General features: G+C 36.9%; 1 protein-coding gene and 2 pseudogenes across 14 annotated transcripts in view; all 3 read right to left on the bottom strand.

The window, feature by feature from the left end:
* LDAH (lipid droplet associated hydrolase) overlaps positions 1-14,624 on the bottom strand; it is a 98,172-nt gene that overhangs the window by 33,311 nt on the left and 50,237 nt on the right. For 9 of the 14 annotated variants that reach the window (XM_001501695.6, XM_070235859.1, XM_070235868.1 and 6 more), the window contains one exon: positions 625-859. The exons of the other annotated variants lie outside the window; for them this stretch is intronic. In XM_001501695.6, coding sequence (XP_001501745.3) covers positions 625-859 — 235 coding nt within the window. The remainder of the gene's footprint in view (positions 1-624; positions 860-14,624) is intronic. 14 annotated transcript variants of the gene reach the window in all.
* On the bottom strand, positions 2,944-3,926 carry LOC111768181 (nuclear pore complex protein Nup88 pseudogene; annotated as a pseudogene).
* Positions 3,832-5,794, bottom strand: LOC138917778 (nuclear pore complex protein Nup88 pseudogene; annotated as a pseudogene).

The raw sequence follows: 14,624 nt of genomic DNA, 5'->3' as shown, positions 1-14,624 counted from the left end.
AGAGTAAGAAAGAAGGATTATTTTAATATGAAAATTATTTATAAATACAGTATAAATTAGTATTAACTAAAAAGATAGATTACTATTAAAAACAACATTTGAAGCCAAAAAGTAAAGTAGCAAAAACATTCCCTGGCACAGTCAGAAAATATAATCAGCAAAGCACCCAGTTTTATATAACCATGACAATTGTTTATTACTCTTATAATTTAAACCCCTCCAAAGAGGAAAATAAAACCATGGCCTGTTCACTCTACAGGAATATTGGAATGGTTTCCTTGGGTTTTCCTCGTTTTTGCAAAGTTCTCACATTGAACTAACAGGGCGCACCCTGGATTCCTGTAAGGACTCCATATATACCATATACAGAAGAATTATTTCTCACCATCCTATACCTAGAGTGGAGAATCAGAAGGATAAGGTTTAAAACCAAAATTTGATGAGGCTTTTCTATCTGTCATACAGAACTCCTCTCACTCTATTTTCACTTTATTGCTAGTTTTAAACTTTTTGGAGAAAAACCCCAACAAATAATCCTTGCTTGATATTCATCCACTGTCTGAGATCATTCTCTTAACACTTTCTGATACAGGAATAAACATATACATTTTTAAATGTGCTTACCAAGGCAGAATGGTTCCAACATGTTCAGTAACGAAAATTCAGTCTGTAGGTTCATCATTTGAAGGTACTTTCTGATCATCAAGGACTTGATTTTCTCAGGCCATGGTTTAAGTAATAAGTATGCAGAAACATAGAGAGCATATCGAAACCGGCAGAAAAGTGGAGTGGCGATCCTGCCGTTGGGTGACTCAGACATTCGCTCAATTGTTGGAAAGAGCAGAAGGGAGCGAATTATCTACAATAAAAAACATACTTTTATGAGAAGTTTTCTTAAGGGCTAAGTCATTGCTTAATTGTTTCTTCAACATAGTATTGACAAACGGGTAGGTTTTAAATATGACTAAAGATGTGTTCAGACTGAGAAGAATCACCATCCACTGCTTCCTCAGCTCACAATCAATCTGGGTAGGATATAAGGATGCCCCTTGAGTTGTTGGGGCTAGTTTTCAGAATGAGGAGAAAATCAGATTCCGAGATAACCTCTTTCTTTTTTTTTTTGAGGAAGATTAGTGCTGAGCTAACTACTGCCAGTCCTCCTCTTTTTGCTGAGGGAGCCTGGCCCTGAGATAACATCTGTGCCCATCTTCCTCTACTTTATATGTGGGACGCCTGCCACAGCATGGCGTGCCAAGTGGTGCCATGTCCACACCCGGGATCTCAACTGGCCAACCCCGGGCCGCCGAGAAGCGGCACATGTGAACTTAACCGCTGTGCCACCGGGCCGGCCCCCGAGATAACTTCTTGATTGTGATAGCAACTCATAATCCCTTTGAACGGTCGGTGGAAGTAGGAATTAATGTACTATTTTAGCAGTTATAGCAACTTGATAGACTAATGATACCAGAAGAAAGTACAGCAACATAAAGGACTCTATTTCTAGTCAGCATTTCTTTTATTGATTATATTTGGAGACAGTTCACTTTTTAAAAGCTCCTCTATTCTTAATCTAACAAGCCAAAGATGATATTTAACAGGACCAACTATATTTCTAACAACTGATCCAACCTTAATAAAGTACAGGTCAGGGACAAGTGAAGCTGGAAATCTCTACTTACATGGGAATATGTTTAAGGAGAAAAATATCATTTCAACTCAATTCATCAGAATTTCAGCAAATATATTTTAATAATACTCCTAAAGAAAAAAGAGCATAACTAAAACATTTTAAATTTACCATATTACTATTTTTAAAATTTATATATAAAAATAATTTCTTTGGGGGGATCAGAAAAGTCAAAATAATTAAGCAGAATCTCTATTAATAATAGAGTAACATACATGGAATCATCAATGGATATCATGGACAACGTTAACAGATTGCAAGACAGGAAGTGAGAAGGGATAAGATGGCTTTTTTTTAAAACCTTTTAAATTGTTCAGTATAACATAGATACAGAGAAGTGTATAAAACATAAATGTGCAATTTAACAAATAATTTGTAAAATAAACAGCTTTGTAGGTCAAGAAACAAAATATTGCTGCATGGCACCTTCCAGTCACAGTTCCTTCCTCTGCTCACATTTTAGGTAATTTCTATCTTGACTTCTTTACTTTGTTTTATGTCAATACTTATCCTACCTTAATACTATAATCATTTCCTGATTTCACTTTACCCTAATACTTATCATCCTGCTATAGACTGAACTGTCTACCACTAATTCATATGTTGAAGCCCTAACTTCCAATGTGGCTGTATCTTGAGATAGAGATAGTTTGATGCGGTTGAATTTAAGTCTTTTTTTAGTTATTGTTCTTTGTGTCTGGTTCAAGCAATTCTTCTCCAGCCTCAAATCATGAAGACATTGTTTTTTCATTCAAAAAGCTTTTTTAGAAATTAGATAATGCTATCTCTCATCTGTTCTACAATGTGGGTTGAAGCCTTGGTTATGTTGAACTTCCCAGGTGTGAGTCTATTCCTTAGCTTTCAGGTATCATCGATTTGCTATTGCCCTTCTGTATTTACATTCCTCCCTTTGGATGAACCAGATGCACTTTTCCTGGTAGGACTGGAGAGTAAAGGCAGGTTTTTGTGGACTCAGTCTCTTTTTCATCTTCTATCGTCGACAGTCCTCTTTCATAATAACCTGTTTGATGGCATTGCCTAAATGTCAAAGTTGATCAGGTATCACCTGTAATTCTGCCTTCATGTCTCTCTCACTACTAGAGAATAGCGATTTGAGGGTGAAAACTATGGAGGACTCTTTCTTTCTAATCATGATATCTTCTTGTTTTTCCTTGGTCATATCCGCCAGCTGAGTTCTCAGCTGTTTCCTGTAGACTTTTCCTTTTCTCTGAACAATAACTGAGATATTTTAGTTATTTCTTTTTTGGTCACAATAATTCGACCTCTACTAGATCTCTTCCTCTGTCACATAAGTAAGAATGTACTGTTCCCTGTGGCCTTGATGGTGAATAAAAGACATTCCTTGGGAGCAGGGAGCCACAGCCTTTTCAGATGATTTTTAAAATGCTGGACTGGCAACCACATGCTGTTAAATGCTCACAACGTGCTTTTTGAATAAATGCAGGGTTCCAGCCAGACTAGGGGAGTTTCTGCCGCCTTGGCAACTTCTCAAGTACAAAGCAGAGGGGATGCTGGATGGACTGTGCTTAATAAAGGGCTTATGAGGCATCCATGGATACTTGTGATGCAGATCATTGTGGGCTCCGGAACAGGGATGTTCCAGAATCATCCAATCAGAGCTGGCTGCCTGTATTGCAGTGGATTTATACAAAGGTTATATGTAAAGATACATACAAAAGTTATGGGATCTCTGTGAAGTCTGACTGGACAAGAAAAGTCATTTGAAGAAATCATTCTCTCCGGATGCCACTTTCAGTGTGAATTCCAACTCAATGCATTCAAACACTGACAGAGAAGGAATGAGATGAGCTCTGGAATCCCAGGACTTTTCTGATATTTGGTCATCTTCTTCTTCCCCTTCTGGCATAACACAGGATACAGTATTTCTGATTCAGCTGCAAACACTATGGTGTTGAGGACACAGGGCAAGCAGAATATGTAGCGCAAGCATCATAACTTTAGTTACCTTCAGTTGCAGGGAGGACAAGTAAGGAACCTAATAGCTTTCCAATGTCTCCAGGGCTCTTGAACAGGTCTCCCCAATCTTGAATTTGATATATTGTGGGTATGCCACGACTTCATCTTTGCCTTTCTGCCCAAAGATATTCTTCAGGACTGCTCCCAATGGCTCAAAGTCAAATGTGACTGCTGTCTCTCTAGAGATGTGGAATATGCCCTTCAGACTGCCAAAAATTAAGAAGTCTAACAATACCAAGTATTAAAGATGTGGATCAACAGGAACTCTTAAACAACATGGCATTAATCAAGTATTAGAGTTTCCTCCTCTGTTTTTAAAAGCACAATCATTTTAGTTGGTGTCTGGAGCTCACATAGAGAGTAAATTTTTATCACATTGTCTAATGTTAGCAGTTTAATTCATGGATCTGGCATTTCATTTGGATACCAAGCAGCATAGTTTGAGGGGTAGAAATGATGGAAAATCTGTGAATGTCTGGAGTGGTGCTACAATTAACCACTGATTTCACACCTTCAAATTCAGAATTCTCCCCCTATCTTTTGGGTAATTCTAATATCAAGAGTCCTTTTATTCCTGTAAGTGCTACCAATGTTCTATTGGACTTAACAAGACTTAAGAAATTCCCAGGAGAGGTGGATGTATACAAAGCAATCTTGGTATTGAGAGAGGTAGGGTTTCTCACTGCCCTGCAGAGGCCTCCCAGCTGGAGGGCTAAGGAGGAGCTCCCTTCCCCATCCCATAGGGAGGGGCTCCCTCGGGGCTGAAGAGAAGGATTCTTGTCAGCAGCTGCGGTGGCAGCAAAGACTAAGATGAAGAGAGTGACTTCTCAGCTTCAGCTAGGCTCTCGTTCGCCAGTCCCACTTGGAGCTACAGGAACACAGTATGGTAAGGAAGCCAGGTCGGCAGCAGTTCACAGTCGTTGCAGGCTCCTTGGCAGCCAATATTCTTCAGTAATATCTTTAAAAGCTCTATGGTCTAGTCTTTCACATTTAGGTTCACAATCTACCTGAAACTGATTTTTATGTGTGGTGTGAAATACGGGTCTAATTTAATTTTTTCCACATGGAAACCCAATTGTCCCAGCACTATTAAGTGCAAAGGCTGTCCTTTCTCTGCTTTTGTGAAGTGACACTTCTGTTATAAATCCTGTGTATGTGTGAATGGGTCCTTTCAGGGTTCTCTAATCTGTTCTACTGGCCTATTTCCCTCATTCTGCACCAAGAGCCAATGTCTTATTTACTAAAGCTTTATGATATATTTCGCTGTTTGAGAGAGTAACTTAAACTCCTTCGTCTTGTTCTTCAAAAATGCCTTGGGTTTTTTGGCTCTCTGCATTTCCACAAACATTTTGAAATTGGCTATTCGAGATCCACAAACATCTGGTTGAGACTTGGATGGGGATTGTACTAAATTTATAAATTAATTTGAGGATAAGTAATATCTATACAATATTAAGTTTTCCAACCCATGAACGTGGGATAGCTCTCCATTTATTATAAATCTTTAGTGTCTCTAAAAATGTTTCAGATATTTTACATGTAGTCATCTTGCACAACTTTTGTCAGATTATTAGGTACTTACTTTTTATGCTATTACAAGTAGGATATTTTCAAAATAGTTGTTGCTTATATATACAATATAAATGATATCTGCATGATGATTTTGTGTCCAGCAAACTTATTAAAGTCTCTTATTAGTTCTAATAACTTGTCTGTAGATTCTTTTGACTTTTTTAAGCACATATTCATCATCCACAAATAATGACAGTATTGTTTCTTCCTTTCAAATCCTTATTATCTTTTCTTTTTCTTACCTTATTGAGTTGGCCAAAACTTTAATACGATGCTGAATAGAAATAATTCCTGTTCCTGAACTCAAAGGAAATTTTTAATTACTATAAAGCGTGATGTGTATTGAAGGTTTTCTAGAGATATACTTTGTTAGATTAAAAAAAATTTCCTCTATTCCTAGTTCGCTAAACTCTTTTTAAAATCATAAACGGATAATGAATTTTATTAAACATCTTTTCTGCACCTACTGAGATGACTGTATGATTTTTCTCCTTTCATTGATTAATGTAGGATAAACCCACCTTGGTCATAACACATCCTTCTTATATATGTTGCTATATATGGTTTCCTAATATTTTGTGTAGGACTTTTGCATGTTGATGAGTAAACCCGGCCCTCCACTTTCTTTTCTTCTATTATTTTTCTCCAAGTTTGGATATAAAGGTTTTGCTAGTTTGAGAAAACTGAGTTGGAGAGTATGGATAATCCATTATCTAGAGGATTTTGTAAAACAATAGAATGATTTATTCTCTGAATATTTGACAGAACTCACTGGGGAAGGCTGGAGTTTTATTTTTGGAAAGTTTTGACTATTGATTAACTCAATTGCTTTAATGGCTTAGGACCATTTAGTCTTTCTATTTCTTTTTGAATCTGTTTCGATATTATCTTTTTCTAAGGATTTGTCCGTATCACTTAAACTTCCAAACTTATTGGCATCAAGTGATTTACAATATCCTGCTATTATACTTCGATCTTTGGACCACCAGTAGTGATACTACCTGTTTCGTTCCTGATATTGACTATCAGTACCTGATAGAGCAGAACTTTTTACAACCATGAAGGAAGTCTCTTCATCTCTAGTAATGTTTTTCCCTTAGGCCTTATTTTATTTAATATTAACATAGCTATAACAGCTCTCTTTGGGGTACAGCTTGCAAGATACAAATTTTCCCACTCTTTTACTTTCTACCTTTATATAGACTTATATTTAGAGGATATAGTTGAATTTTTTTCTATCTAATTTGAAACCTTTGTCTTTTAACTAATATGACTAATATATTTACACCTTTTCATTTAAATAATTACTAATATTTTGGAGCTAAATCTGAGATGTATATTTAAAATCTTATTTTGTGCTTTTTATTTTTCATATCCCTCCTACCCCAGTTTTTCTTCTTTCTTTTGCATGAGAAAGATATAAATAACAAAAATATAACTGACAGTAAATACTAAATAATTGAGTAAATGGTATAAAACACATATGTTAGTAAGTCACAGTAAATGATTAATTAAAAAGTATATGACAATTTAAGCAATGAATAACAATTGAGTAAAAGATGTATGATGTTAGTAAATCTCAAGCCTTATGGTGGGGTGGGGAAGAAATGAAATAACGAAAGAAGACTAGAAATTGAAGGAAGTGGTGGTGTAGCTTTAAATAGGGTGTTTTGGGAAGGCTTCAATGAAAGGTGACATTTACGTAAAGGCAGTTAGGGAGTGAGCTGGAAGATTTTTGGAGAAAGAGTTCAGGGAGAGGGAACAGCAAGTGCAAAGGCTGTAAGATAGCACTTATGTGGGGTGTGTGTAAAAGCACGGAGAGCAGTTTTGCTGGAGCAGAGCATGTGAGGAAGAGCAGCTCAGGATTGACTACAGAGGCAGCAGGGACGACAGAGGATGTCGGGTCTAACAGGACTTTGGTTTTTACTCTGAGTGAGCTGAGAAACCTTTGAAGACTTTTGAAAACAGGAGAGATGTGTCTGATTTCCATTTTAATAAGATTACTCTGTTGGTTGTACTGTTAACATTGTCCAGGAAGTACTAAATCAATGAAATTAGACAAGATTAAAAATGAGCATTATCATTATTTACAACTTACGTTTAAAACATAATTAAAAATCTCATGTATAAAAATAGCTAAATACGAAGGTAAAAAGAAATGTACTGCACTTATCTAAAGAAAACTTTGAAACCCAAAGACACATTTCCTTGTTCTTCTACTGCAAAAGAGATACAAATTCTCCCACTAAATTATCAAGTCAATTCACTCAATCTCAATTAAAATACTACAAAATGCTCCTTATTTTGAAATTTGATGAATTATATTAATGTTCATCTGAAAAACCATTGCACTAATAACGTAGGAATTCTGAAAGAGAAGAGAAACAGCAGAGATTAGCTCTACTAAATATTACACATATTGTGAAGCTACAATAGTTAAAACTGTTCACCAGAAGATCACATAGCTCAATGGAACAAAAAAGAAGTCTAGAACTAGACCTGAAAACATATGGGAATTAAATTTATGATAAAGGTATCAGTGGGGAAAAAAAGAGTTGTCCAATAAATGCAGTTGGGAAAAATGGAAAACATAATTATTTGGAACAGTGAAAGAATTATGAGTGTTTTCATAAATTGTGACATATCCATACAATGGAAGACTATGCTACAATGAGACATTGGGTAGTTTGCATGTGCTGACAACAAGGATGTCAAAGTTCTGTTTCTTTGAAAGCAGCTTGCTGGGATTGTGAATGAAAGGGAATTAGCAAGCTTCAAATAAGACATTCTAAGCCTTGGGGCTCATATGTTCTTTGGGCTTTTTATTTTGAAAGCACAAAGGTATTCCTGCATAAGCAAAATCAGGTTCCTCAACTATGTTCTATAAGTGATACCTAGAAAATTAGATGTCATGGAATAATGCAATCTCCACTAACAGGAATCTAACTAGTCAGTACTCAATCTTATTTTCTCCTCCAGGCAACGTTTTTTTAGGACTTTTTTTTCTTTTTTCTTTTTTCTTTGTATTAAGGTTATGAAAGTTAACATCCTTGTGAAATTACAGTTGTACATCATTATTAGTCATGTTGTAGGTACACCACTTCACCCCTAGTGCCCTCCCCCCACCCCCCTTTCCCCTGGCAACCACCGATCAGTTCTCTTTGTCCATATGTTAATTACCACCTATGAGTTCCTCCAGGCAACTTTTAACCATATTAGTAAATAACCAAACCAACTACTATCAAGGATTTGGTTAAAAAAATAATTCCAGGGAATAATATGAGGTCAGTACATTTAATCCTAACCCCTAAACCTTCTGTACTTACAATACCACCATAGAGGGTAAGAGAAAATAGAACTAGGACTCTCAGGTGCTACAAATTCTTCATTAGGAAAGTAAAACTAAATTATGTTCTATTGTATTCTGTTTATGAAAGCAGAAAAATATGCTAAAACACATTGTAAACATTTTAAATAGGAAAGTTAGAAATAAATGTTTTTATTTTTTCTTCCCCTGGCCAACCTACAGTTAACCAGAACAATCCTATTAATGAAGATGATCTGTTTCCCAAGAAGTCTGGTAATTTAGTCCTTTATGGTAACTCATTGCTCATTTTAGGTTCAAGTTTATTCACTTCAAAATAAGGCGCTTCTTTGTGTTTCATAAAATGTCCTTAAAGATTTAGAGAATATAAATGGTTAATACAGTTACTGTCGTACTAAACAGCGTACCACACAGATTCCACACTAGTTATGTAACCCACACTACATAAGGAACTTCGGACTGATCAAATCAGCTGGCAGAAAGAGGAAGCAATCCATTACTTTGTATAAATGATCCATTACTGTGATCCATGTTAAACAAAACTGCATGCAAGGGAAACTTTGAAAATACACGAGAAACTACAGGGTTACATTTGGTTGATCTATATCAATAATAAATTGAGAATTAAAGTGCACTCTGAAATCATGGGAATGGACCGAAACAATAAGGAAGTTCTAATGTGTACTCTGAATGCATCATTGCCTCTCAAAAATATAAGAAGACCAAAGACTGTTTATCACAACTAATACTTAGTTGATGAGACTGGTTTTCCTCTCTTGCTTTTGGAGAACAACAGTTATTACCTGTTGGGTGAAAAGTATATTTTTCCTAAATATAATAATGATAATTTCAATGAAATCTCTAGTCCAAATTTGATAGGATAAGTCACAGTAATAAAAATTTCTTTTATTCATATAGAAACCTATTGGCAAAAAAATCACCGAGGTCAGAAAGTATACCCAATTTTACAGCACAGCTGTGCAGAGAAGGTTTCCAAATCTGTGTATATGACAAAACATTTTCTTATGTTACATCTCATTAAAGAAAGAACTTCTAGGCTGGCCAATTCAGTCTACTCTAAGGAAACATTTTTATATATTTCACATTCTCATCTGAAATCTACCAGAGTCAACTTCTGATAATGAAGCACAACCACGTTTTCTTGAATAGTACAGGAAAGTAAATATACACATTGGGACTTTTTATAAAGGGTACGTTTTTAGAAATTACAGAGTATTTTGATGTTTATTTTTCCTGAACTTATTATTATTATTAATCATTTTTCAGAAAGGAAGTTAGGAAACAATTTGAAGTACAGCCATAAGGTAAAGAATACGATGTTCAGGCGTGGTTTCTGCGCAATGTTTCAAAAATGGGCATTTTTTTTTTAACAAAAAGTAAAATCCAAAAAGGCATCAATAAACTTTCTTGTTCAGATAGCTTATTACAGATGCATCCATTTTGCTAGAGTGCAGCAATGATGCCTAGATGTTATACTAAATGAAACCAAGATAAACAGCACTTCAACATCTTCAAAAGAGCAGCATCTCTGCTACTGTCTCTGTTTATTAGCCGAGACCACATGCTGCAGTAACAGCAGGGTGCTTCCCCACTGCACAAGCTGCAAACAAGAAAACACAGCACATACTTTTCCTTTCATATGATTGCCAACATTGTTAAGACATGTTAGAGAACATGCAATATAAACCAGACAGCCTTCAAAGATAAAGCTGCTAGTAGTCAAAGCACAGACATAGAAATAATCCTGGTTGAGTTTATCTCTTCTCCCCATAAGGCCATGTTTTCCTCTCCTTAGGATAAGACTATTCAGCTTATTTAATCATATGAATGCAGTTTACAAACTGCAAATGTCATTCTATTTTAACGATCAAGAGCTTGCTTTTGGAGATCTTACTCTGTAAAACATAAAATTCTTTATATAAAATTTTTAGCAATTTTATACATCAGAAAGACAGGAATATGCCCCACAGCAGGGAAGTGCTTAGAATAACAGTAGTAGTGATAGCTTAATATCTTCTAGGAACTAGGCTAATGCACTTTCTATACATTACATCATTTAATATACATAACAAGCTTATCAAGTAAATTTCTTCATTCCATAGATGAGAAAACAGAAGTTTAGCTACAAAGGGACAAAGATGAGGTATGGACACAAGCAGGGTAACTTCAAAGCTCATGCCATTCACTGCTATATATACTATATACTTGCATACAAAAGAATTTCTTAGTAATCATTATTGTTTGGTGACATAGTTCTCTATGGCTGAACCAATCACTACTATTATTGTTAGAGATAGGCCAATATTTATGTGTTTCAAATAATTCAGTTTCAGAAATAACTAACCCCTTCTTAGAATATTAAGAAATAAAGCATAAGATCCTTCAACTATTGATTACTGAAAAAAAATTATGCCACTTCAATATGTCTTGCTTAAGACAGATGGCATTCATGAAACTGACCACTTTTACCATTTCCATTCATGTGAATTATACTCAGACCTTCTGGGGCAGAGATTTTCCTACACTTTAATCACCTGAATGTAAAAAAAAAAGCCATTTCATGTATTTATTCTACATGTGAGGGTTGGTAATTATAAGGAATGCTTGCATATTTTCAGAGATATTTATATAACTTATGACTACACTTAAACATTTGAAACATAGCTTCAAAATCTTTCCATAGCCCATTCTTCTCAAATTTTTGTTATTTTATACACTTCACATTTATGTTAGTTTGAATGCAAAATGCTCTTCTCCTCAGGTTAAAATCTCTGAGATTGTACTTTCTTTTGAGTCTTTCAGATTCAGAATCACTAAGAACTCAAAGGGAAAATAATGCTGCTCACAGGCTCACTGCAGATTATTCTTCACAAGCTGCTCTGCACTATAATGATCTCTTCTGGAGCGCCTGTTATTCTGAATCGAACAGGGTTCTCCAGGCAGCCTCAAAATTCAGTGATGGTGACAGCAGCAAACCCATCCTCATGTCTATAAGCTACAAAGCTCTCACATGACTACTATGGCCTTTGGCAATATCAGCTTTCTCTCGGTTTCCAATGACAAAGCTACAAAGAACCTGATAGGATAGCTTTGCTGACTGGCAATTCCTTAAACCTGGAGCTGGAGTACTCTATGGGGGTCAGGAAGCAAAAAACCCCAACTGTTCGACAATAGGGTTGGGACTTTTCTAAGTTAGAAACTCCAGTCTTTAAAAGCTTAAGCCAAGAATGACTGAGAGGGAAGACATTCATTATGTCAATTGGTTGTTTTTCAACTTATTCATTTGTTCATTCACTAAAGATGTACTGGCACCTACAATACACCAGATACTGTGGTGAGTGCTAGAGGCAAAATGGTGAACAAGACAGTCTCTGCTTTTAGAGACCTTAAAGTCTAGTGGGAGAGACATTTATAATAATGCATGATGGGTACCACGCAATGGGAAAGAAATAAGGAGTACAACAGAAACACAAAATGGGCACGAAAAACTTCTTCTTCATCCTGGCCTAGGAACCTTTGAAAAAGGCCTCAGAAAGAGAAACTGTTTGACATATATTCACTGAGTAGCTATGTGAGCAAAGTGCTGATGACAGAGCTCAAGGTTATTTGGGGAAAATACTAAAAAAGATTCTTCCTCATTTAACTTTGCTGAAAGACATGGTGAAACACGTACACTTCAGTTCCACATACTAAAACACAATTTTAATACCTGTACGAAGATGAGGCAAAGGTATCCGTCACAGGTTGTCAGATTAAGGGGGGAGTGATACCATGGAAAGGCCTGTGGCCAGAGACACACGCTGGGCGCATGTACCAGACAATAGGGGATTTCTGCCACTGCAGCTGTCCCAGTAAACACTCCCAACTTGCCAGAAGTCAAAAGGAAGGGGCAAAGTATGGCTTTCCTGTTCCATTTTATCTGGAAAAAAGCAAATCCAGCAGTTGGGGGGCAGCTAAGACCCCATGAGATTGAGATTAAAACTTGGGAAAACAAGCAGCTAATTCACGGCAGATGGTTAGGCCCAAGTTACCGAAGGAAGTGCATAAACCCCAATACCAACTTTGATAATGAAACAGGTAAGGATCTGTCCTCCTTTCAGTTCAGGAAGAAATAAAGATGAATTTTAAACATCTCTTCTGTTTCACAGGTCTCTGAAGGGGGTGTTCCTCCTCCCACTGATACCCTGACACACCAGCTTTCTGAGGGCAGCATCCCTCCTGGTGGTGCCATGATATCTCCTAGGCTCAGCAGAAACCCGAGTTAGGTCCTGAGTCCTACCACTGCCTCACTGAACTTCTGAAGACTCAGCTTCTAGGGAGCTCAGAAAGGGACAAGCACCTCTGGGAAGGCCCCTACCTTCCCTAATAGGACTAGACTATACGCCTGATAGCCTGTAAACTTCCCTGCCAACTCTTAAGAGTACTTGACATACAAATATGATAAGTCAACAACTTATCAATTAAAAATGCCCCACGGTCTCTGAAAATGCTCTGTGAAGGAAATGGGAATCATATACTCTCTTACCAGTTCAAACTGTAGCCAGCAACTAAAACACTCAGTCACCTCAAAAGACCTTTAGGGGTAAAGGACCACGGTATATTCAACTTACTCTCAAATGGTTCAGAAAGAAATATTATTTATACACACACACACATTTGCCCTCCTTAACCCCCTCTCATATATATATATGAGAGACAGAGACAGACGGGGGTGGAGGGGAGAGGGAGAGCAAATAATAAAGCAAATGAGGTAAAATAGTTATTTTTTAATTATTGTTAACAATAGTAAATCTGAGTAAAGTGACTATGGCGTTCTATGTATTATTCTTATTCTTGCAATTCTTCCGTAAGTTTGAAATTATTTCCAAATGAAATGTTAAAAAATAAAGTGCAGTCCACCACTGCCCTCTATCCCCCAGCCATGGCACTTCCAGTCCCTTTTACCTCGCTTCACTCTTCTTATCAAGGTAGTATCACCCTGGAACACATTCATTTACGCATATTTTCACATTTCTTACCACCTCCCCTTAGTGGACTATGAACCCCGAGAGGGCAGAGCTTCTTATCTGCTTTGTTCATGGGTACCTTCAAGTCTGGAACAGGGGCTCAGTGACAGCGCACGGCACATGGCAGACTGAAAGAATGCAAGTTTGGCTGAGGGGCAGGGAGTCCCCGGGACGACTGCCTCATCTAATACCTCCAAGCAACTCCTCCTCCCCAACCCCAGCTCAGGACTGGAGGTTTCTTCTGTATAAAAATTGAAGGAGAGAGCTTTCTGACCTGGGTACACCAGGCCTGGAGAAAGGCGGGGAAAGGCCATCATGAAAAGGGGGATTAAGTGGGAACCTAACACTAGAAGCTGACACTCTCATACGCAAACACCAGCCTCCTGTGCTGTTTTGTCCCAGTGATGTTGCCCTCAGGGAGCAGTTTTGAAGCTTTTCTTCTGGAGAAACTTAATGGCTCTACAGAAAAAACATACAGATAGTGACACTGGGAAATACCAAACACACAAAAAAGTCAGGACACATGTCCAAACACCTGCAGTGAAGCTGACCAGCTGACAGGGTCCACCTCCACACAAACCTCCTAGGATAGCAGTGCTTCATGCTTAAATATGAATAGATAACCAAGGAATGTTGGACATTTGAGGAAAGCTTCCATTACAGCAGACAGATTGACATAAACAAAACATGAAAGAAGGAATTCAGGATGAACGGAGACAACGCAAGAGAATAAAACTCCAAAATATGCTTTCCTCAGAGAGAGAGAGAGATCCATGACACAAAAAGGCTACTACCAAAAGGGAAAAAAGAACAAGAAATATCTCTTAGAAATTATACATAAAGGTTGAAATCCGAAGTTTTCATTGGATGAATTAGAAGATAAAGTCAGGAAAATATCCCATATTTCTTATTGTATAGAACTAAAAAAACAAAAGAGATGGACAATGGAAAGCAAAATAAATCAAGAAAATCATTTTTGGAGATTTAACGTGTGAATAATGAGAAAACAAGGAGA

This window comes from Equus caballus, chromosome 15 (assembly GCF_041296265.1).
Source record: "Equus caballus isolate H_3958 breed thoroughbred chromosome 15, TB-T2T, whole genome shotgun sequence".
Taxonomy (NCBI): domain Eukaryota; kingdom Metazoa; phylum Chordata; class Mammalia; order Perissodactyla; family Equidae; genus Equus; species Equus caballus.
This window is presented reverse-complemented; position numbering and strand designations above follow the sequence as displayed.